At 44.3% G+C, this 26,074-nt stretch overlaps 1 protein-coding gene across 1 annotated transcript in view; it reads right to left on the reverse strand.

Annotated features, from left to right (window-relative positions):
- Positions 1-26,074, reverse strand: part of LOC111160767 — a 618,405-nt gene that overhangs the window by 287,656 nt on the left and 304,675 nt on the right. Inside the window, 1 exon segment of the mRNA XM_022524110.1 lies at positions 15,906-16,758. Within this exon segment, the coding sequence (XP_022379818.1) occupies positions 15,906-16,758 (853 nt within the window).

Consider the following 26,074-nt stretch of genomic DNA (forward strand, 5'->3'; position numbering starts at 1 on the left):
AATGGCTCCCCGATCACTGAGCTCCAAATTATTCCAGATCCGCGCCAAACGCCGCCTTCATTGACAAACATCACCCCGCCAGCTGTCAATCACCTACAAGGAGAGTGACCCGCGACGACTCTGAACCCTGACTTCAGGACTCTCGACGACTCTAAACCCTGACTTCAGGATTCTCGGTAGTTGATCTGTTCAGACATTCCACCAGTGACCACCACAGCCCCCCACGATTGACCCCAAAGACATCTCGATTACATACAGTACAGACTCCTCCGTGCTCACCTCCAAAAACACACCCGCCCCTCTCTACCTTCACGAACTTAAGGGACCAACAACTGACCCAGAGGCCGTTAGGCCGCCCCTCTCCTCCCCAACCCTTCTCCACAGACGGACCTACACGCAGGCAGGAGGCTCTCCTGAGCCTGCAGCGACCTCTTCAGGGCCCAACTTACTTCCCTAAACTTCCTTCGCTCTAGTCCCCTCACCCAGCCTCTTTTCCCGGGAACACCTGACTGGGGTCAGCGGCGTTTCTGGCGCGTTTCTATGGAAAATGGATTACGGGTTTCCGGCGCTTCCTTATGAGGTCATACAGCCGTGCGCCCGTCGCCTGGACGCCCTGGGGGCCGCCATCTTGGCACACCTGAAGTACTGGAGGCGCGGCGGCCGCGTTTTTGCGGTGACAGGATGGTGAGCGTGCCAAATCCCTCGTGCTTCCTGGCCCCTCAGCTCTTACGGGAAAATGGGGAGATGTTTAGAGGCTCGAGTTCACTCAAGGCAGACATTACATGGGGATCATCTTTGAAGGGGCAGGGCTTCTCGCGGTAAGGGACGGGGAACGGCGCCAAGTATTCAAAAGCCGGGAGCCCTACCCCGTCTAAGGGGCGTGGCTCCTACCGCCTGACGTCTCAGCAAGGTGGGAAATTAAAATAACTTCCGGGCCCCGCAGTCTCGATTCTCATTGAGAAGAGGCTCAGAGGCCGTGTCAAAATTTAAGCAGGGTGACAAGAAAGCAGGCAGTGCGCTGTGGCCGGGGAGGGTTGCGCCCGGAGCGGGTGCGCGTCAGCCCGGACGGAGTTAGGTGTCCGGGCGGCGGAGCACTAGCTGCCTGGGAGCTGGGCGAGAGTGCTTCAAGAGAGCACGGTTTGGAAAAGTGAGATGACATGGGGTGTGCGGCGGACGCAAAGAAGGCCGAAGCCACCAGTTGCCAGCCTCATCCCAACCATGCTCCTTATCCACCCTAGGCAGCCGCTTGTCCTTAAAGATTAGTCTGCGACTTATTCATGAAATGAGCCGTGGGTGTACTTCTCCCCACCCCACCCCCACCCCACCCCCGCTTCTTTCGCACAGCATAATTGCCTTTGGGCGGTTTCCAGTGTTTTGGATATTGCAACTGGAAATCTTACGAACATTCATGTGTAGAAAATAAAATGACCACAGAGAACTGATTTAGCACAGTATTGTGCGTCTGCAGTACCAAGCCGCCTTTGCCAGCCATTTGCAGGCCTACTACCCGTTTCTAGCCCTGCTCCAGCTCATATTCGCCCCACTCCCCTGAGGAACCAGAGATCTCGAGAACACAGGTTGTGGCACAGACGCCAGGTTAACCTGTTTGCTCCCACTATGTTCAACCCCGTAGGCCATCATCATGTTCAGAATCCACCTGATAAAGTCATGTAACCACAGGTCAAAGCATGAAGTCAGTTCTTCATCATTACTATGCAGGCCTGGTCTCCTACCTGATACTAAGTCTGTACCATCTCGTTTTCATAAGGCAGGCAAGGTGATCCTAGCAAAACACAAATCAATCATGAAAATTTTCCTGTTCTCAATTATCTAATGACTGCATTACAGAATCAAATCTCAAGTGTTGACATAACCAAATTTAGGTGCTTAAAAATGTGTTGAATTTTCCCCCCAATAATCCAGGGATGTGTGGTGAAAGATAAGACAACTCCTGCATAGCAAATATCCATTTCTTCCTCTCTAACCAGGATTCAAGGGTTTTTTGTTTTTTTTTTTAGCAAGATACCTTTATTGCATCAAGAGAAAGACTGGGTAGAGGAGAGAGGACAAGAGCCCCAGTCATAAGAGGAAGAAAGAAAAGAAAAGGAAGATCACGCGCGCAATGAAGCAGGTCATGGAGGAAATGGGAACTATGAAATTACGGCAATGTTCAGAGGTGATAGGGCTATGAACAATGTAAAGGTTCTCCAGTACACTCAAGAGGAATCTTGCCTCCTTTCATATGCTAACTTTCTTCCATCTTAGACCAAGGTTCTCATGCCTTTTATTTTACTTATCCTGGGCATCCCATTCCTCTTCTGCTCTCCCCCTTTTATAGGTAAACATTTATTCTAATAATACACATGTACACAAAACATTTTTTGAACAATTCCATTCTTTTAGAACTGCCTTACAATTGCTCATTCTTTGCAAAGATAGAGCTTTTTCTTTATAATCGATTCACCTTCATCTTCCAAGTCAATATATAATTATTTTTCTATACCACACAGGATATGTGACTCTATAAAGCAGCACCATGCAACAGACTGTTTGGCGATAATGAAATGTTCTACATCTGTACTGTCCAACACTGTAGTCACTAGCCACAAAAAACTATTGAACTCTTGAAATGTGAGCCCTTGATACTGATGAAACACATTTTCAATTTAATTTTGATTAATTTACATTTAAATTTCCACATGTAGCTAATGGGTACTGAAATTAGTGCAAAACTGTCAAGGAATATATAATCAATGTGGGGAGATAAGACATGGGCATTTTTTTAAAAGTATTTGAATCTTGGATTATTTATACATCTTTTTTCTTTCCAAGTTTTTATTTAAATTCCAGTTAGTTAGACTTTGTGGTGTGTGCCTTCCTATATGTACTACAGCCATGGAGTTTCTCTCCCCAGTGAATTCTCTCGTCTTTAGTGAGCTGAGACTTCCTGATGAAGGATTCCCCACATTCACTGTATACATGCATTCTCCATTTTGTGAGTTCTCTGATGCTTAACAAATGGGAGCCTTAGTGCCAATGGGTTTTCCAATTTCAGGCATTTTCGTATGAATTTGCTCATATTTTGTAAGGAGAAAGGATTTCCCATCTCCCCGGTTCACCAAGGTTCTTTATTTCACAGCTTCTGTTTTAACTAACTGAATTTAAATTTGATTTCAGAATTTTCCCATGATTTTGCCTTAAAGGAAAATTATCTTGGTCCAGATGAACAGTACTTTCAAAGACATTATGTTCACACATTGTTCAATATTTAGTCGTCTTTAGAAATCTCTGGGTATGCAAGTATCACTGCAGATGATCATCAATTTCCTCGACTTCTAGGAAAGAAGAGAACAATGAATGCCCAGGTGTGGACTGGCCAGTCTCTAGTATTGAATGCATGACCTCAGGATGAAAGAATCTTTAATAATGTTCCTTATTTCTTGAACACTGGTTAAAAACACAATACACAAAACTAGAGTGGCAAAAGCAAAAAGCATATAAATGAGCTTAGATGATTCACAATGAGTAAATATAGAGTCAGCTGCTTTCTAAATAGCATCTTGCAAAAACATGCAGAGAGTAGAAAATAAGAAAGCCACTGTTAGAAGGGAAAATAGAGGTGGAAGGAAAACATCATCCAAAATTCCAAGGGCTGCATTCAGTCATTCCACAAATCCTGATAAAATGCCCATTAGGTACTGGCCACAGTGCTGGTGTTGGGGACACACAAACATATTATTCTCACTGAGCTTATATTCTAGTTAGGGAAAATAAAATAAGCAAAGAAGAAAAGGAGGAAGCTTTAAATTATAAGAAGTGGTTTGAAGGAGTAAAGGAGATGAAGAGGGGTGGAGAAAATTAAGATACACTATGGGGTAAGACAAGTCTCAACCCGTGAGTTCAAAATGGGGAATGGGGGGATAAGGAACTTGAGGAATTAAGGTTTACTCCTAAATATTTTGCTTCAGTCAAGAGGTAAATGGAAACTGCCTTCAAGAGGGTGAATGTTACTGAGGTTCAGAATGTGGGGGAAATAAGTGGACTTTTAGAAGCACATAAACATTTAGATTTTTATTAGACCATAAAGTGCCAGAATCCAGTTGGATATATCAATGTTGAGTATTGGCTTGTGTGGACAGAGCAGTGTGAAAAACATCAGTATATAAATATTTAAGGATAAAGGATGAGCTGAAGTCATGTTCAGAGAATGCACAGATTGAAAGAAAGTTGAGGACCAAGATGTTAATCATTCAAATATTTAGACTTCTGGTTGGGAAGATCCCACCAAAGGAAACAAACTGATTATGCTGGTCAAGTATAGAAGCAGATGCTTATTATGAACAAATAGTTCAGAGAGGCAATTCAGAAGGTTGAATCCTCAGTGTTTGATTCAGCATATCTATGATACTCCTAGGCAGTTGTCCTGTTTCTAAAATTTACTCTTTTCTTCATTCTGCATAGTACCATCACACTGGTCACATGTTTAGAGAGTAACTTTTTTTTTTAAAGATTTTATTCATTCATTTGACAGAGATCACAAGTAGGCAGAGAGGCAGGCAGAGAGAGAAAGAGGGGGAAGCAGGCTCCCCACCGAGCAGAGAGCCCGATGTGGGGCTCGATTCCAGGACCCTGGGATTGTGACCCGAGCCGAAGGCAGAGGCTTTAACCCACTGAGCCACCCAGGTGCCCCTAGGAAGTAACTCTTACCTCAACACTCCAACTTTCAGTCCAACTGAGGTATGTTCCCAATTAAAGGGGCAAAGACGAGAGATGATGACCATCCAGGAATTTCCAACAGACTGGATGGACACACAGAGTTCTCCAAAGGCAGATGTCCTTCTAAAGATTTTATTTTATTTCTTTGAGAAAGAGTGCAAGCTAGAAAGAGCTCAAATGGTAGGGAGGGGCAGAGAGAGAGGGAGAAGCAGACTCGTCCCTGAGTAGACTTGATCCCAGAATGCTGAGATCATAACCCAAGCCAAAGGCAGATGCTTAACCAACTGAGCCACTCAGGTGCCCCGCACATGTGTTCACACACTCTGCATGCTGTACCTATACAGATGTCACAACTGACCTTCTCCCACTTTGAAATCCCTAATGCACCGATCCCTCAACCTGCAACGGACTGCATCTTCTTCCATAATCCTACATTCATGTCTCCATAATGGTATCAGTTAAGCAGCAGGAAGGACCACTTGCCTCCTTTGGAACCAAGATTGAAGCCAGCTATACATTGTTTTTCCTAACCCCTGGCTATTTCCTATTATTGTTATACAGTTACTACAAGGTAGAAATTAAGACTACCCAGAGCTAGAAAAAAAAAACAAAAACAAAAACAAAAACAAAGTAAAAGACCCTACAATAATGCTATCTCAAAGAACACAATTACTAATATATAAAATCTAAACACTCAATGTGGCAATAAAAGTTAACATTACCTTGACTACCCCATTTACCCATTTCCATTCCACTACTTGCCCCACAAATAGCCTCTGACACTGGCCTTCAGATGGCCAGCTTCAGACCAATCGGTGGCAGTCTTGGCCATGGCTTTGCACATTTCCTACTATTTATGCCTCCATCCTTTGTCCTTCATTATATATATATTTTAAGATTTTATTTATTTATTTATTTATTTATTTAGAGAAAGAACATGCACAAGCAAGGGAAGGGGCAGAGGGAGGAGAGAGAGAATCTCAATCAGACTCCGTGCTGAGCATGAAGCCCAATGCAGGGCTCCATTGCATGACCCTGAGATCATGACCTGAGCTGAAATCAAGAGTTGGATGCTTAACTGACCGAGCCACCCAAGTGACCCATATGACCTTTATTTAAAACCTAGATATGCTCCCACATATCATGCCATCATTCCCCATGCTCTCTATATAACTATAGGTTCTATTTCCTCTAGATTTCCACAAGATCACATCTTTACTAATCATTTTGACACGTAACCTCAACCTTGAGACGTAGCAGAAATACCTTGTGTTCAAAAACTACATTGCAGGGGCGCCTGGGTGGCTCAGTTGATTAAGGGTCGCCTTCGGCTCAGGTCAGGATCTCAGAGTCCTGGGATCGAGCCCCACATCAGGCTCCCTGCTCAGTGGGGAGTCTGCTTCTCCCTTTCCCTCTGCCCCTCCCCCTGCTTGTGCTCTCTCTCTCAAATAAATAAATAAAATCTTTAAAAGAAAAAAGCGTAGGGGGAGCCTGGGTGGCTCAATTGTTAAGCATCTGCCTTCAGCTGAGGTCATGATCCCAGGATCCTGGGACGGAGCTCCACATCAGCAACTCAATGAGGAGTTTGCTTCTCCCTCTCCCACTGCCTGCCGCTCCCCATGCTTATGTATACACACACTCTCTCTCTCAAGTAAATAAATAAAATCTTTTTTTAAAGAAACCTATACTGCATACAGATTTTCATGTATGAAAATGTCATATATTCACCACAAAAATGTCATATATTCACCACAAAAATCTTTGCCTCTAGAGAGTATTTTTTGCTTCCATTGAAAATCAGCATTTTAGCTGTGAGTCACCAAGTAAACTGCCACAACAGCATCCTCTAGATAACTTTAAATACTGACATCCCCAGACTTGCACCCAAAATCTAACCAACCGGACCGAAAGAGAGAGGCCTGGATACATGCATTATGCACACAGTCTCCCAACAAGAGCCTAGGCTTTAAGAAATATTTGAAAAATAGATGGATACAGTATTTTCAAGGCTGCGTTTCAATGGTCTGGGCACAAAGTACAATGAGAATTCATAGAAGGAAGACACAACGGAGTGGTCAAAGACCATGTCATGAAAAGAGAATTTAAAGTGAAAAAAGTATACATATACGCAACTGTACGAACAGGAAGACAACAGTAATATCACCTTCCTGTCCGGGGATCATGGCCCAAACTGAAGGCAGATGCCCAACCAACTAAGCCACCCAGATGCCCCAGCACTTACTTTCTTGAAAGACAGTTTTATTCTGCTTCTAGAAAATTAGCCTCTCTAAGATCTTCCAACCTCACCACCTCTTTCTTAACTCCCACTATTCTTTCTTTCTTTGTTTTTTTAAGATTTTATTTATTTATTTAACAGAGAGAGAGATCACAAGTAGGCAGAGAGGCAGGTGGCGGGGTTGGGTGGGGGAGAAGCAGGCTCCCCACTGAGCAGAGAGCCCGATGTGGAGCTCGATGCCAGGACCCTGAGCTGAAGGCAGAGGCTTAACCCACTGAGCCACCCAGGCGCCCCACCCCCCACTATTCTTTCTTAACTACTTTAGTAGATACTTGTTTTTCTAAACTTTTAGAGGACCCTAAACTTATAAAGAAGATGAAGAAGAAGAAGAAGGTGGAAGAGAAAGTGATTTTATTTCCTCAAGAAAATTTCTGAATTCACTCAGGAGTTTCTGTGAACTTAGGAGCCTTTATAGAGAATAAGAGCTTAACTCATCAAAGTGAAGGCAAGCTTTAACGAAATCAGAACAGAGCAAGAGACAGAAAATAGAACCTTTGGTCAATTTCAGAGTAGAGAAAGAGAAGTGTCTTAATTCACTCAGGTTGCTATAACAAAAAACAATAGAAATTTATTTCTCATATTTCTGGAGGCTGGGAAGTCCAAGATCAGGGTACCAACAGATGTGGTGTCTGGGAGACCTTCTTTTTCATAGGCAGTGCCTCCCAGCTACAACCTCCTATGGCAGAAGAGGCAGGACCTTCATAATCTAATCACTTCTCAAAGGCCTCACCTCTTAACACCATCCCCTTGGGGATTAGGATTTCAACATCCCATCCTAACCTTGAGAGGACATATTTAGTCTAGAATAAGTTAAGAACCCACGGAAACACACAGATCAGATGACGCTGTGGGCACAGCATCCAAAGTGAGGTTGAACGCTAGGAAGGAAAATCACTAGCTTGCAATGGAATGGGAAGATAAACTAATTGGAAGACTATGTTGAATTCAAAAGTCTATGTTTGGACTAATGCCCGGAAGGTGAGATTTCATAGTAAGGGAGGTAGGAGGTAGAAGAAGTAGGTAGAGACACTGTTATAATGAATTTTAAAAGGAGATTTGAGTTGGGGTGCTTGGGTGGCATGGTCGGTTAAGCATCTGACTCTTGGTTTCAGCTCAGGTCATGATCTTGGGGTCTTGAGACCAAGCCTGCATTGGTGGTCTCACTCAGCACAGAGTCTATTTAAGATTCTCTCTCCCTCTGCCCCTTGCCACCACTCACACACACTCTTTCTCTAAAATAAATAAATAAATCTAAAAAAAAAAAAGAGGCGATCTTAGAAATGTAGGAAGAAGAGAACCAAACAACAACAAAAAATAAGATGTACATAAAACAAACAGGGATCCGCTCTCTGAAGAACAAAAGGGGCGTAGTTTCCTCGACTCCTACAAAGAAGCTCTCGTGAGGGAAGGAGGTTATGAGCAGGAGAGCTGTTTAGACATCCTCAGACACTGTCACAGCTCTGGAGCCTTCCCTGACTGATGGGTTCGTGAATTCCTCAGCCATCTACCTTGCTGTTCTCACCCACTCACCTGACTGGGTTCAACTGTGGACTTCCTCTTTTTCTTTTTTTTTTTTTTAAGATTTTATTTATTACTTTATTTATTTGTCAGAGAGAGAGAGAGAGCACGCGCGCACAAGCAGGCAGAGTGGCAGGCAGAGGCAGAGAGAGAGCAGGCTCCCTTCCAAGCAAGAAGCCCAATGTGAGACTTGATCCCAAAACTCTGGGATCATGACCCAAGCCAAAGGCAGCAGCTTAACCGACTGAGCCACCCAGGTGTCCGGGTGGACTTCCTCTTCTATCACCCACAGTTCTTGCCCTCATTCCAGCTCGGAGAGCACATCTGGTTTGCTAGCTTGATAAACTGCTTGTGGAAAAGAGAACACTTCGAAATGGGCTGGGGTCTGTCAAGATGGAGGAATGCTACATTTGAAGGATGGAGACAGTTTTCACATCTGCAACCCAGAGGCTTTTCTCTCAGGAGACAAGTCGTTATATACTCTTGTCTGAAACGGGAGAAGGATCTGAGAATCTACCACTTGGGAGCACTGCAGATACTCAAAAGCATTAAGTGGCTGACAGAGGAAAGACCACTGATGGGTCCCTCTGAGTGACACAGGGGAGCTGTCCTCACCCACTGACACCAGGTTCCTTTAATTCCCCAACATCACATCCTGGTGCAGATCCTCCTGGGCGGGGGCCAGGATCTGCGACTCTTCCCAGGTGAAGTCCATGGCCACATCCTCCAGTGTCAGCAATTCCTGTAACAATAGGTCCTCTTTAACATGAGTGTTTCCCATTTATTTTTTTAAAGATTTTTTTAATGTAATCTCTACACCTAGTGCAGGACTTGAACTCACAACCTTGAGATCAAGGGTCGCATGCTCTATATACTGAACCAGCCGGGGACACCTCCCTTTTACTGATACAGAGGTTATGTAAAGGAAGTTATTCTGCTTATTTTCACCATATATGCTGCATTAATATAAGCAGTTTAAAAAATAAAACACTTTGTAGGGGCATCTGGGTGTCTCGGTTGAATGCCCAACTCTTGATTTCAGCTCAGGTCTTGATCTCAGGTCCTGAGATTGGCCCCATTCTGGGCTCTCTGCTCCCTCTTCCTCTTTTCCTTCCCCCACCCTCCGTCTTCCTCTTTAAAAAAATGTTGTAAGGAATAAAGTATTTTAAAACATCTAAAGAACAGGAACTATAAAGAGACAAGTAGGCAGATTTGAGGAAAAGAGTATTTCTGAAAACAGAAACACACATATTTTAAAAGCATATTAGGGGGCGCCTGGGTGGCTCAGTGGGTTAAGCCTCTGCCTTCGGCTCGGGTCGTGATCTCAGGGTTCTGGGATCGAGCCCCGCATCGGGCTCTCTGCTCGGCAGGGAGCCTGCTTCCTCCTTTCTCTCTCTCTGCCTGCCTCTCTGCCTACTTGTGATCTCTATCTGTCAAATAAATAAATAAAATCTTAAAAGCATATTAGAGGCATTGAAGGGGCAGTTAATGGATTAGAAATTACCCAAATTGCAGCATGGAGCTACGGAAACTAGGGAGAATATTCTGTAAGGGCATGATAATTTGCTGAGAACTCACTGAAAGCTGTTACACTCAGTTACCGTTGATGATAGTTAAAGGACACAGATTAACATCAGCCAAGAAAAGTGGCACAGAAGGCAGAGTACAGGAAAGTTCCAAACAGGGAGCTTCCAGCTGTCCTCCCACAATGGAGTTATGGGCAGTGTCACTTCCTGGGCACAAACTTGTGACCACAGGCAGGGGGAACTGCCAACAGAGAAAGCTCACCCGAGCCTTGATCTCCACTCTCTATCAGGGCTCGATCACGTCAACTGGGCAGGACACACACATGGCTGACTTCAGTCTCCTGCTTCTCTACAGACCCAGACACTCCTTGATACACAGCCCCACCCCAAATCACACTGTGTCTTTTCCTTTGCTGTCTTAATCTCTAGCCTTTCTATAATAAATGTAACCTTGAGTATAACAGGTGTTCTGAATTCTGAGTCTTCTTAGCAAATTATCAAACCTAAAGATGGTCTTGGGGACCCCCAACATAAAAAGGAACTTGTTTGCTAAATATATATATAATATACGCATAAATATTAACCATTTAAATATATATACATATTACCTTTACTTTTTTTTTAAAGATTTTATTTATTTATTTGACAGAGATTACAAGTAGGCAAGAGAGGCAGGCAGGGAGAGAGGAGGAAGCAGGCTCTCTGCAGAGCAGAGAGCCCGATGTGGGGCTCGATCCCAGGACCCTGGGATCATGACCTGAGCCGAAGGCAGAGGCTTTAACCCAGGCGCCCCTTACCTTTACTTTTTAAAGAAAACTACCTACTTGAATCATGTATGCGTTTTTTTTCCTTTTTTTTTTAATTTTTAAATTTATTTTCAGCGTAACAGTATTCATTGTTTTAGCACCACAACCAGTGCTCCATGCAATACGCGCCCTCATGTATGCGTTTTAAAGATAAAAGTTTCAAATGATTATAGATAGACAGGAAGAAATAAAAGAAAGTAAGTAAGGAAAAGAAAAGAAGGAAGGAATGAAGGAACGAAGGAAGGAATGACTATTAACCTAATCTCTAGGCCTAATCTCTAGGAACTTCCTGAAAGTTCCAAGCTTTTAGTCAAGGGTAAACAGTCCCATTCAGCAGACATCCAGGAGCCCACCAAGAGTCACTTTATTAGAACTAAAGATACTTCTATCACCAGAAGTTCCAAGGGATTTAACAGATACCCCTATTATCCCTATAGCTCAGGAAATTACAAGGGTTTTAGAAGCTCTGAGTCAGGAACTAGGAGCAGAGACGGAATATGTATTTCTTACTATGTCACACTAAGCCTTTGAAATCAAAGATCTCGCTCAGGAACCACCTTAACCTTAACCACTTTCTACAGATTTCCTAATTTCCTTCAAATTCACAGGGGCCCTTATCACCCAGCCTGCATCTCAGATAGCAAGGCAATTTGGTTCAAGGCCCAGAAACTTCCTGACTCTCTAACATCATCAGAGGAAAAGGTGCAAAGACCAAAGGCAGGGATACTGTGGGCAGAAATCAGTGAATACAACTTTTAGAGACATTCAAGGCACATCCCTCCAAAATCAACTTTCCTTTTCACTTGAACCTCCATGGTCCTCCATGAGGAACAGCTGAAGAGCTTCCACTTCATTTTCCAGCCTAAAGCGCTTTCAATACAATGGAATCTGAGGAGCCTGGGTGGCTCAGTCGGCTAAACGTCCAACTCTTGATTTTGGCTCAGGTTATGATCTCAAGAGTTCTGAGATCAAGCCCTGTGTTGGGCTCTATGCTTGGCATGGAGTCTGCGACTTGGGATTCTCTCTCCCTCTGCCCCTCCCCCCACTCACATGCTCTCTCAAATAAATAAAATCTTTTAAAAAAATAAAATGAAAAAAAATACAGTGAAATCTCTCCTGTTACCTATAGTGGCTATGTCTATCATTGTCCCCCAGGGACAAACTGCTTTTCCATAAAATGCATGTGTTTGTGTGTATCTGATGCATGTATGTGTATATACATATATAACATGTGTATATACATATATAACATATATAATATGTGTATATACATATATACATATATAACAAAATCCTTGAAGAGGGATTTTGAAGGACTGAGGGGAAAGTAGCATTTGTCAAGTCTATACCACAGCCCAGAGTTCCTGGGACTCCAAAGCTTCAGCCTCTCAACCAGATACACAGGGACCTTACCAGATACTGACGTATGGCCCTGTATTAATCCTCAAACCTGGAAAAGGCACCATCGTTTACTGATGGCTGCCAGCACCATCATTAGCCCAATATGAATTTCCAAATTTGAATGGCATTCACGGACAAATGCCAGCATCCCTCCCCTCTCCACATCAATCCTTATGTTCAAATAATAATCTCCAATACCTCAGAAAGTGACTGTATTTGGAGACAGGGTCTTTGAAGAGATAATTCAGTGGAAATAAGGTCACACAGGCTGGGCCCTAATCCAGTGTAAGTGGTCTCCTTATGAGAAGAAATTTGGACACAGACACACACAAAGGGAAGACTATGTCTTGAAGGTGGTCATCAACAAGCCAAGGAGAGACTTCTGAGGAGCCAGCCCTGTGGACCTTGATCTCACACTTTAGCCTCCAGAACTGTGAGCAAGAAAAGTCTGCTGTTTCAAACACCCAGTCCGTGCTTTATGACAGCCCAAGCAGACTAATATACCCACCCCCACTGGGTCAGACAAGGCCGAGTGAGCCCAGCAGACCCTGAACCCTGACCTCAGTACCCTCACTCATCACCATGTGCAACAGTTGAGAACACGGTACATGGACCAAGGACAAAGTGATGAGGCCTCAAATGTACAAGAGCATTTCCCTAAAATGCACCAAGATGGAAATGGAACATTTCAGAATTCTAACAAAACAATGTGGTTATCATTTGGCAAATGGCGAGCTTAATGCTACTTAGAACTGATTTTTATGAAGGTGAGGGGGTGGAGCAGTAGAGGATGCAAAATGAGATGGCCTTCTTAAAGAGGATAACATGGACTCTATCCCATTAAAATGTTTTATTTACCTGGGATGCCAACCTCGGAAAGGTGAGTTCAGCACCTGGTCCTCAGGTTCAGGGTAGGCCATGCAGCCCATTCAGGGACCCTGACTGCAGATTTAAGTAGGAGGACGCCGACCACCATGATACAAAGTGTAGATCCACAAGACAAGGAGCGGAGAAGACCTGGAGACCGAGTCGAAGAGGAATCCATTTCTGATTCAAGAGCATCTGCCCAGCATCCGTCTTGTTAGAGGCCATTAGTTTGCATGTTTTTTTCACCAGAGTATCCCATGTCTACAGCAGTGCCTGGCACAGAGCAGATGCTCAAAAAATGTTATTTGTAGTAGTGAATTGAGTAATTGACTCAAGAGTTTGGAACACGCCAAATTTCCATTTTTTCCCTTGTAAGCAGGACTCATGGTATTTAAGCTGGATAGATCTTTATTGAACCAAGAGAAAGAACCCTGAGTACAGAAGAGATGACACGGGCCCCATTCCCCTGACGATGAGGATGATGATGCCGCGTCATGTCTCCATTCATCACAACACAGAGGAGCTGGGATCCCTGAGATGCTGGCAACTCTTAAGTTGCCATGGCAGTGGCAGACCATGGACCAGAGTCAGGGCTCTTCTCCATGACATGTGACGGAATTCTCACCTCCACCCATCTAACACAATGTCCTCAATATTTAAAGTGACATCTCTTTCTTCCATTAATTGGGCTTGTTCTGCAGATCCTATTCCTTCAGTGGTCTGCCCCTTCTATATTGCCAGAGGCCTCTATTCAGGATTCTTTTTTTTTTTTTTTAATGTTCCTTGGATAGCACTGATCTTTGAAATTTCATTCCCATAGCTCCTTTATTTCAGTGACAAAAATATGTTTGATTGATTAGTCCATTAGGTCATTCATTTAGGTCATGCATTCACTTTCAATCACCTTTCAAAGCTATGTAATTCTTTCCTATTTTTATATGTGCTGGGGAATATACGACTGTCTAAACTATCCAGATAGGCATTTATAATCCAAGTGGAAAGGTAAGATATGAACCTTTTAAAAAAGTCTCCATATCCCACTTTACATGTGTAAAACTAAGTGAATCCTTTCCTGCTCCCTCTCCAAATAATAATATGCCCTTGAACAAGAAGTTACCAGGATACTCTGGACCTTCTACAGTATGTCCTTTTCAACTAATGTAGGTGTATACATCCTTTGATTACATTCGTTGGAGGGTCAAATTGCTACACACATATAATCCAGCTTTAAAAAAAAAATGCCAGGTTAGGGGAACCTGAGCGGCTCAGTCGGTTAAGCATCTGCCTTCGGCTCAGGTCATGATCCCACGGTCCTGGGATCGAGCCCCACATCAGGCTCCCTGCTTCTCCCTTTCCTTCTGCCTTCTACTTCCCCTGCTTGTGCTCTCAGCTAAATAAATCTAAATAAATAAAATCTTTTTTAAAAATGCCAGCTTGAAGTCAGCAGGGACTTTTGTTCAGTTCACTGACATCATATGTGGGTTCTAGAACAGCACTAGGTAAAGGAAACAGCTGATCAATGTTTTTCTGAGTGGTGTGTGTACCAGGTTTCTAGGGAAAGAACCTGGCTGATAGGTTATTCGTGGGTCCTGGGCAGTTGTTCCTTTGGGTGAGATTTACAAAGTTAAACATATCCAAACACATGACAGTACGCTATTGAATCAAATGTATTCACTTTCCTTTTGAAGGCTGAAGGACGGACTTTGGTAGCCTAAAATAAACTGAATAAATTCAGAACCAGAGAAACACCAGAGCTAACCCTATAATGATGGCGGATAGGAATGAAAGATTCATGCCCCCCCCAAAAGGGAGGGGGTGCACTGTTAGAGCTCTAACCATTGATGTGCAATATATACCACCTGCTTTGAATTAAAGAGTGACCATTGTACCAATGAGGAGTTTGACTCAAGGTATACGGTCCTAAAATATACACTACGTACATTATCTGAAGTAAAATGATGTTAGACTTGTGGCAGAAATCTCTAAAATATTCATCTTCACAGGGCTTATTTGCTTTATGTGTTTTCTGGTACTTTGCCGAAGATGTTCTGTACGATTTCCTCTGCCAAGGGATGAGGCAGAGTGCTCCACTGACAACCAGGCCACATGCACTGCCTTCAGGGTTCTTCCAACTGTTGTTCTCCTGTGTGAACTCTCTGACGCCTACTGAAGTCTTACTTCTGGGGAAGGCCTTTTCCTTTCTATTTCTACCAGCTATGAGCTCACTGATGATACGGGACTTTTGAAGCCCCGGTAAGGTCTACCTTTCCACAAAGGCTTTTCCGATCTTTATACTATGTCTTTGCACTATGCCTGGTCTTTATACCGTTTGTCACCGTACACACTTATTGGCCGCAAAATGAACAAGGAGGTTTTAGTCAAGGATTTTCCACCTTGATCGTATCACATTTTATTTCAGCGTGCTTTTCGTGACATAAAATATGACGCAACTGATCAGTGAAGGCACTACCACATTCACTGCATTCAAAAGGTTTCTCCGTGCAAATTCTGTTATCGGCTGACGGCGTGCATCTGGCACCTGGATGTCCCACAGTGGCCATGTTCCCATCTGTTAGGAGCCCACGGAGATGCAAGGAAGTCTGAGCTGCTACAGGAGGCATTTGCACGGACACTGTGTTAACAGGGTCCTTCTCCTGCCTGCTGTCATTTGAAAGCGATGAGCTGTGGCTCTCTGCGAAAGGATTCTCCAATGTGACTGAACGTGTACCTTTCTCCCTTGCATGCAACATTCCCTTATGGTAAACCAGGCAGGACAGGTGAGAGAAAGCCTTCCCACAGTCAGCACATCCATAGGGCCTCTCTCCTGTATGAGTTCTCCGGTGTCGATTAAGGCATGACTTATCTCTAAAAGCCTTCCCACAGTCACTGCAGGTATAGGGTTTCTCTCCCGTGTGAATTCTCTGGTGGTTAATGAGACCAGACTTGTGTGAACAGGATTTTCCACACTCAGTACACACAAAGGGAGTCTTTCCGGTGTGAAATCGCTGATGTGATATGAGGCATGTCTTCTGGCTAAAGCCTTTCCCACATTCGGTGCACACATAGGGTTTCTCTCCCGTGTGAGTTCGCTGATGTATAAGGAGATTGCCCTTCTGAATGAAACCTTTCCCACATTCACTGCATATATAAGGCTTCTCCCCAGTATGCGTTCGCTGATGCACAATGAGATTGCCCTTCTGAATGAAGCCTTTTCCGCAATCACTGCATATATACGACTTCTCTCCTGTATGAGTCTTCTGATGGGCATTGAGCTGTGACTTCCAGCGGAATGTTTTGTCACACTCCGTGCATTCATAAGGCTTTTCTCCCGTGTGAGTTCTTTGGTGTTCAATGAGCCTGGACTTTCTGGAGAATGCTTTGTCACACAGACTGCATCCGTGAGGCTTCTCTCCTGTGTGAACTCTCTGATGGTTTATGAGCCGAGACTTCTTGACAAAACCTTTTCCACACTCACTGCACACATAGGGTTTTTCTCCTGTATGAGTTTTCTGATGCATGATTAGCCGTGATTTCTTGGGGAAGGCTTTGTCACATTCAGAGCATTCATACCGCTTCTCACCTACGTGAGTCTTCTGATGTTCCGTGAGTCTGGACTTTCTGGAAAAGGCTTTCCCGCATATGCTGCACCCATGAGGCTTCTCTCCCGTGTGAACTCTCTGATGATCCATGAGCCGAGATCTCTTGAAGAAGCCTTTTCCACATTCACTGCATACATGGGGTTTCTCTACCTTGTCACTTCTTTGATGCTTGATGAATTGGGAATTTTTATTCATAGAATTCCCACATTCAGGAAATTTAATTTCAGTACAATACTGGTCATGCTTTGTACGGGAGAAAGATTTTGTATCTCCACTAACCTCAACGAGGTTCTTTACTTCATAGATTCTGTTCTGGTTGACTAAACTTACATTTGATTTCAGTGTTTTCCCATCTAAGTCAATGATATCATGATTTTGCCTTAAGGGAAAATTACTTTTACTCTGATGAATGATGTTTCTGAATACATTATGTTCATGGCATTGTTTCATTCTCTTTGGACATCTTTGATTTTGCAAGTGCCCCTGTAGATGACCATCATCTTTCTTGATCTCTAAGAAAGAAAAGAAGAATAATTCTTTCCATGAGTTTGGTATACAATAAAACTATTTCACAAATGGCTTTTGTGACTTGAGCTGAAGGCAGAAGCTTAACCAACTGAGCCATCCAGGCGCCCCAGCCTTGGGCCTTTGAACTCACCATTTGGTCTACTTGGAGCTCAGTTCGTCGAAGGACTCACATCCCTCATGCAGCTGCTCAAAGGCATCTTACCAAAGAGTTACTCCCATTCCCCGAAGACCTATGATCAGGGCCCCAGCTAGACTCCCAGGTGCTATAGCAGCTCCTGGGCTTCACACACTATCCCACTGCTATCCCACTGATCTTCCTGGCACTTTTCACCATAAGACATCATATTCGTTTATTTAGATTAGTTTTGTTTCTCCTCGTACAAACTCATCTCTGTAAAGAGTTTTGTTGTTGCTGCTGTTGTTCACAGCTGTTGGGGCCCATGTGTAACATGCTACACACACACACACCCCAATTAAAATAATCAAAAATATTTAACACAATGAACCAAGGAAACAGCCTCATGTATGGAACACATTAAGGAGACTCCTTCAAATACAGCTGACCTTGACTTCAGGAAAAGGGAAGCCAACTCTATATAAGCAAGAGCTCTATCATGGAAATTATTGATCAAAGAGAAATTTCCTTCCTATTAGCCTGGTAAATAGGGCGCCGAGATGGCTCAGTTGGTTGAGCATCTGCCTTTGGCTCAGGTCATGATCTAGGGCCCTGGTATTGAGCTCCACATTGGGCTTCCTGCTCAGTGGGAAGTCTGCTTCTCCCTCTGCCCCCGCCCCACCACTCATGTTCTCTCAAATAAATGAATAAAATCTTAAAAAAAAAAAAAAAAGACTGGTAATATGATTAGTTGGGACTTAATGTTACTGATTATCATAAGGAAAAGAAAAGATTCAAGAGAATGCATCCAGCAGTCTCATTTAAGATGGACTAAACTAATGATCAGAATGAATAATGATTCAAGGAAATTAAAGCAAAGCAGGCATGGGGTTTAATGATGTGGTCTAGGCTGGGAACAAAGAATGACAAATTTTAAGAAATCAACAGGAATAGCCAAGACTTTACATAAGGGAGCTGAGAAGGTAAGGAAGGGTCCATCACTTCACTACCCCTGGTTCCCACAAAGAGCCCCTACAACTCTTACCATTTCCTAAGTGATAAGAGTACTCAGAGCAACTTTTATTCTCATGTTTAGTTTCTGAAAGTGGCTCTTGACCCAGGGCTCATAAATCCCTTGGAATTTCCTGGGTGATAAGAGTGCCTTTTGGAGGGGCGCCTGGGTGGCTCAGTGGGTTAAAGCCTCTGCCTTCAGCTCAGGTCATGATCACAGTGTCCTGGGATCGGGCCCCATATCGGGCTCTCGGCTCAGCAAGGAGCCTGCTTCCCTTCCTTTCTCTCTGCCTGCCTCTCCCTACTTGTGATCTCTGTCAAATAAATAAATAAAATCTTAAAAAAAAAAGAAAAAGTGTCTTTTGGGGGCACCTGGGTGGCTCAGTGGGTTGAGCCTCTGCCTTCGGCTTAGGTCGTGATCTCAGGGTCCTGGGATCGAGCCCCGCATCGGGCTCTCTACTCAGTGGGGAGCCTGCTTCCCCCTGTCTCTCTGCCTGCCTCTCTGCCTACTTGTGATCTCTGCCCGTCAAATTAAAAAAAAAAAAAAAAAAAGAGTGCCTTTTGTTCTAATAAGATGACTCTGGGTGGGCTGGTCAGCAAAAGACCAAGCCATGATTAGAAGCTTGGAACATTCAGCCCCACCCTCCAACCTCCAGAAAGGGGAGAGGGTTGGAGACAGAGTTAATGACTGATTTGGCCTACGCGAGGAAGCCTCCAGAAAATTCTACGAGTATGGGGTTCAGGGAGCTTCCAGGTTACTAAACACATGGAGGTGCTAGGAGACTGGGGCCTGGAGAGGGGATGGAAGCTCCCTGCCCTTTCCCACATACCTCACCTACGCATCTCTTCCTCTGGGTGTTCATCCATGTCCTTTATCATATCCTTTTCTAATAAACTGGTAGACAACAAGTATTTCCCTGAGTTCTCTGAGTTGTTGTTGCAAGTAAGCAAATCTAAGGGGGAGGAGTTCATGAAAACCTCTGATTTATAGCCATGAGACAAATTTGAAACTGGGGACCTACTAAGTGTGACTGATATCTAAAGTGGGGGCAAAAAAAGAACACCCTTTTCCTCAATCAGTAAGTGTGATTATTCTTTCCAGAAAAATAAAAAATATGGGTGCCTGGGTGGCTCAGTTAGTTAAGTGCCTGCCTTTGGCTTGGATCATGATCCCAGGGTCCTGGGATCAAGCCCTGAGTCAGACTCCCTGCTCAGCAGGGAGCCTGCTTCTCCCTCTCCCTCTGCCTGCCACTCCCCCTGCTTGTGCTCTCTCTCTCTCTCTGTTATGTATATATAAAAATATATAAATAAAATGTGGAAGGAAGGAAAGAAGTGGGGGGCAGTCTCATGTGACAGAGCTCTTAACCTACGGGATCTGACATTACCTCCAGATAGATAATGTTGGAATTGAGGTAAATTGTAGAAGACCTGGCTGGTGTCACAAAGAACTGCTTGGTGTGAGGAAAACTGCCAACATGTGGTGTGAGAAGTCCTGTGTGTGTGGTCGTGGTGTCAGGGTAAAGAAGATACGAGAGGTTTTCCTGCATGGCCAGACATTTAAGACATAAAGAACAGCAGCTACTGTGGGATGTTTATGTCCCTGCTTGCCAAAGTCACACTGTTGAAATTCTAACTCCCAAAAATGCAGGCGAATGTTAAGAAGGGAAGCTGACATTGTCCAAAGGGGAGGGAAGTGCAGGAGCCAGCAGCCAGCGCTCAAAGCAAACACTTCCCTTTGGAGAGAGGTGTGGAAGGTGGACTTCCGTAGCAAGAGAAGCAGAAGGAACAGGTAGTGACACAGTCCTGGGAGATGAAGGGTGGTAAGATTTGAGAATTTTAAAAAGAAATCTAGAGAGAAAATTAATGGAGGGGCGCCTAGGCGGCTCAATCGTTAAGCGCCTGCCTTTGGCTCCGGTCATGATCCCAGGGTCCTGGGATCGGCTCCCTACTCAGTGGGAAGCCTGCTTCTCCCTCTCCCACTCCCTATGCTTGTGTTCCCTCTCTTGCTGTGTCTGTCTCTGTCAAATAAATGAAATCTCTAAAAAAAAAAAATTAATGGAAGGGCGCCTGGGTGGCTCAGTGGGTTGGGGCCTCTGCCTTCGGCTCAGGTTATGATCCCAGCGTTCTGAGATTGAGCCCCGAGTCAGGCTCTCTGCTCGGTGGGGAGCCTGCTTCCTCCTCTCTCTCTCTCTGCCTACTTGCGATCTCTGTCTGTCAAATAAATAAATAAAATCTTTAAAAAAAAAAAATTAATGGAGACCTGTATGACACAAACAGGGATTGAACCCAAGAAGTGGTAAGTGCTCTAAGCACCTCAAAGGAAAAGAGCCCTTCTCGGGGAGAGTCCTGGAGCTCTGTTCATATGGCCTTAGACACCCTTGCAGCTGGGACAGGTCTGAGTGACTAAATACGACTTCCTTGCCACCTTCCTTGTTGATTTTCTCTCACCTGGACAGATTCGACTGCGGATTTCATCTTCTGTTGTCCACAGTTCCCCTTGTTCCCACCTGGAGAGTGCATCCGGCTTCCTGGCCACATACCCTGTGCATGGGAAATGACAGAAGAGGTAGGCTCTGTGAACTGGGCTGGGGTCTACCAACACAGAACAAAGTCATATTTCAGGAGCCACGCAATTTGCAGGTTGGCAAAGTTAAAGGTCTTCTCTCAGGATGGGCACATTATACCCTCGAATCTGGGGCCTGAGAATCTGGGGACTGAGAATTTACCCTGCTGAGCAGCACAGACAGGCCAAAGCTCTCAGAAGCTGTGAGAGGGAAGACCACTGATGGGTTCCTCTGAGCGACCCAAGGGAGCTGTCCTCACCTACTGACACCAGGTTCCTATAATTCTCCAACATCACGTCCCGATACAGGTTCTTCTGGGCAGGGGCCAGGAGCTGCCACTCCTCCCAGGTGAAGTCCACGGCCACATCCTCCAGTGTCAGAGATACCTGTAACAACACAGTCCTGTGTCATGGGAGTGTTCCTCTAGTTATTGAAATGGAAGGAATATAAAGGAAGTTGCTGAGCTCATGTTCACCACACAGGCTACAGCTATACATTTAGGTGTTTTGATTTTTTTGTTAAAGATTTATCTATTTTAGAGGGAGAGCAAGCATGCAAGTGGGGGTTGTGGACAGAGGGAGAGGAAGAGAATCTCAAGGAGACTCCAGGCTGAGTGTGGAGCCCTATACAGGGCTTGGTCCCAGGAGGCCAAGATCATGACCTAAGCCAAAATCAAGCATTGGCCACTTAACAGACTGAGCCATCCCAGTTGCCCCAGGTGTCTTGATTTTTTTAAAAACTACATTGTTGGTGGATGCCTGGGTGGCTCAGTGGGTTAAAGCCTCTGCCTTCAGCTCAGGTCATGATCTCGGGGTCCTGGGATCGAGTCCCGCTTCGGTGTCTCTGCTCAGGGGGAGCCTGCTTCCTCCTCTCTCTGCCTGCCTCTCTGCCTACTTGTGATCTCCGTCTGTCAAATAAATGAATAAAATCTTTTAAAAAAAAAATAAAAACTACATTTTTGGGTGGCTCAGTCAGTTAAGCCGCTGCCTTCAGCTCAAGTCATGATCCCAGGGTCCTGGGACTGAGTCCCAAATCAGGCTTCTTGCTCGGCAAGGAGCCTGCTTCTCTCTCCGCCTCTGCCTGCCACTCTGCCTGCCTGTGCGCTCTCTCTCTCTCTGACAAATACACAAATAAATAAAATCTTAAAAAAAAAAAAACTACATTGTTATAGAAGCAAAAAATACATCCACAGTCAATCCTATATATAACAAAATGTTCTCTAATCATTCAGTAGCAATCACAAGTTTCTGTAATAAGTAGCCATTAAATTCTTCTGCTAAATTAAAAACATTTCCAATGTATGTATTTGAACCATTAGCTCCAAACACATGAAGAGGAACCTTACTTCTGCTATAGGACTTTGTAATCATTGGAATTCTTTTTAATCTTTAAATATATTCAGGGACTTCTACAGGATTAAATTTTAAAAGGTAATAAAAGAGGAGGAAGTACAAATTGGCTTTGAACATGAGCAAGGAGCATATACTATCTTACATAAAGGCAAGTTCAAAAGCAAACCCTCTGGATCCCAACAACCTTGCCAGACAACAGTACCTTCAACACTCTACAGCCGTACCTGAACTCAAACACCAACTTAGCCACCTGTTCATATAGAACCTTTGAAAGTCATGCAACTCTTCCATTTTCTTAGGTCACCTAGGTTTTATTTCTAGATTAACCCTGACAGCCACAAGGCTGGGTCCATGGGTCACCTTGTTATGATCCCAGGAAGAAATGCGCCCACTGAGTTCTCCTGGTCTAGCCTCGAAGAGCTCTTCAAGAAACCTTCTTTTGCATTTAGGAGAAAGCTGAAACTTAGGACACTGTCTACTATATAACATCTAGGAAGCACCATTAAACAAAAGTTCCGACACCTGAGTGCCACGAAATATACAGCGACATCCTTGTGGAACCAGGCTGCTTTCTCCTCTGCCATTGCATATGCTGTGATCATCGTGATTCTCTAATTGTGATGGCCGCCAGAGCTAGCAGACATAAGCTGACAGCAAGCGTAGCCTGTAGGATGCCCAGTCACCTGTGATGCTCTAACACTGGTCCCTCAGTGTGGATCCTATGAATATATTCCTGATCCTATCTGCCTTGATATGGAGAGTTGGAATCTAAATCTATTTCTGCACAATCTGTTTCTGCGCAAGTCCTACCTTACCAATTTAGACTTTTCCATGTAGTTCGACTGAGTTTGAAAGTTCTCCAGAAATCAATGACAGAATGAAGGAAGGAATAAAACAAAGTCACCTGATCCTTAATCATTTTCTTCTGTTACTGGAAAACAGTCAGTAAAGGGGACTTGTGTGTTTCGTTTCTTCTTGAATTCATTCCCCTCAATTTCTGTAATCTCGGTGTCTGGTCAGTGGTGTCCCCACAAATGACCACACGCAGGTCCTGGGCCCACCTCCTCGCTTTACTTGTTGGCTCTTGCTCCTACAGTAGAACCTATGGGCTGAAAAGTAAATTCACTTTGGGTACACAGTTCCTCTGGACCAAGATGTTATCCCTGCTCCTGCCCCTCACAGGATTTCAAGGCCATCTGTCCCTTTGTTTGGAATCTCAGAGTCTACTGCACTCCAGGGCAATGAAACACCAGACTGTGAGTTTGTGAGCACTTCTACTATGGACTGGAAGTGGAGTCTGTGAAAAGGAGCCCAGAAAGGAGAACCAGCATGCAAGACACCCCACAGCAGAGGGGCTCTCACACAGGTCAGTTTTGGAAGAACCACACCTCAAAAGGTGAAGATTTGGACCTCTATTCCTTTAAGACTGAGTGTGCTCATGTACAAAAGTTTTTGTACACACCTCAGTTTGAAGACAAACAAGCTCGGCAAAGCATTACCCAACAAACCATTTTAACTAATCATCATGTGAAAGGAAACAAAGGCAAACCAAGAGAAAAAAATCAAAGCCTATAAGCAAGACTATTCTTTCTGACTATATACATATTGAGTGCAGTATAAAAACATGCATTACATAGAACAAGTTCAAGAAAGCCATTATGTCTGGGGAGGGAAGGGAGGGGGGATCAGAGGTCATCACTGAAGTTGCATTCACAGTTTATGTCTTTTAAAAAGTACCACGACTGGGACGCCTGGGTGGCTCAGTTGGCTAAGCAGCTGCCTTCGGCTCAGGTCATGATCCTAGCGTCCTGGGATCGAGTCCCACATCGGGCTCCTTGCTCGGCGGGGAGCCTGCTTCTCCCTCTGCCTCTGCCTGCCATTCTGTCTGCCTGTGCTTGCTCGCTCTCTCTCCCTCTCTGACAAATAAATAAAATCTAAAAAAAAAAAAGTACCACGACCAAAAAGACAAAACAAAATTAATCATTATCATGTACATCATGGAGGAAAATCCCACTGAATGAAAACGGCAGAGTGGAAGTTCCAAGGCGGTGTACCTCCACGGAAACACCAAAACAACAAGAAGTGTCAGAATAGAGAACAAAACAAAACCTTTATCCTAACTCTGAAAATAGTCGCAGGTTTATAGCCCCAGAGTGATCACTCAATCGAGAAAGAGGCAACTTAAAAATGATAGGAAAGCTCTGTGCCACTTTTATTTGCCCCCGCTTCACCACCTCCCCAGTTTGGGTAGTTGTCCTAGAGACGGGAGCCAGCATTCCCAGTGGGAGAGTCTGGTTCCTGGTCCTGGAATGAGCAGAGCAAACTGGATTTGCAAAGAATTGTGTTCACTTGTTCCAGCCTGCGTGAGGCCTACCCGAAGGGCTAATGCAATGTGCCTATCCCTCTAATTTGAACCTCACACAAGACGGAAAAGCAACGGATGTTTCTCAAAAATGATGTAAGGTGGGGTGCCTGGGTGGCTCAGTGGGTTAGGCCGCTGCCTTCGGCTCGGGTCATGGTCTCAGGGTCCTGGGATCGAGTTCCGCATCGGGCTCTCTGCTCAGCCAAGAGCCTGCTTCTCTCTCTCTCTCTCTCTCTGTCTGCCTCTCTGCCTACTTGTGATCTCTGTCAAATAAATAAATAAAATATTTAAAAAAAAATGATGTAAGGTGGGGGCACCTGGGTGGGTCAGTTGGTTAAGCGACTGACTCTTGATTTCAGCTCAGGTCATGACCTCAGGGTTGTGGGATCAAGCCTCAAGTCCGGCTCTGCACTTCGCATGCAATCTGCTTGAAATTCTCTCTCCCTCTTGCTCTGCCCCTCCCCCGACGCAGGTGCACTCTCTAAATAAATAAATAAGCAAATAAATAAAATCTAAAAAAGAAAAAAGCCACACACACACACAAAACAATATAAGGTGTACAAACAACCTATAGCTGCCTGGGACAAAAGGTTACAGTTGAGGCACAGCTGAAAGGCTGGGAGAAAAAGCTGGGAAGAGAGTTTCTTAGGGAACTTAAGCCATTCAAAAGCCCCAAGGCACAGTGGGGAATTTATAAAGCCAAGTACAGGCGCAGGGCATTTTCCTTTCCCAAGCTTTCCCTCTGGCTGATCTCTACCTGCAACACAAACAGGAAATGAAGGTTAAGGCAGGGCTATCAATGCAGTGGCCTGGCACCGAAGGAACAGCCAGAAAACAATACACAACCATGAAACATTACACTAGGTCAAAGAAGCCAGACACAAAACGTCCCGTATCGTATGATTCCACTTGTATGAAATATCCAGAATGGGTAAATCCACAGGAACTGAAAGCAGACTGGTAGTTGTCAGGGCTTGGGGCAGGGGACAGTGGGGAGTGACTGCTTAATTGGGGCAGGGATTTCCCTCAGGAAGATAAAAATGTTATGGAACTAGATAGGAGTGATGGCTGCACAATGTTATATATTTACTAAAACCCACCGAATTGTTGGCTTTAAAATAGTTAATTTTGTTTTGTGAATTTCACCTCAATAAAAAAGTCCAATACATCCTACATATCTTCAGGAAAACAATACAGTATTTTCTCTAAAGTCCAGAACAAGACAAGGATGAACAGTAACACACCATTATCTATAACTATTCTAGAAATGCTACCTAGTTAATTCAACAAAGAATCAAATAAGAATAATCAATTTCAGAGAAGAGTAAGGAAATTATTAAAAGTTCCCCCAATATTGGGACGCCTGGGTGGCTCAGTGGATTGGGACTCTGCCTTCGGCTTGGGTCATGGTCT

Source organism: Enhydra lutris, unplaced genomic scaffold (assembly GCF_002288905.1).
Source record: "Enhydra lutris kenyoni isolate GAN:26980312 unplaced genomic scaffold, ASM228890v2 scaffoldscaffold77, whole genome shotgun sequence".
In the NCBI taxonomy this organism is placed as follows: Eukaryota; Metazoa; Chordata; class Mammalia; order Carnivora; family Mustelidae; genus Enhydra; species Enhydra lutris.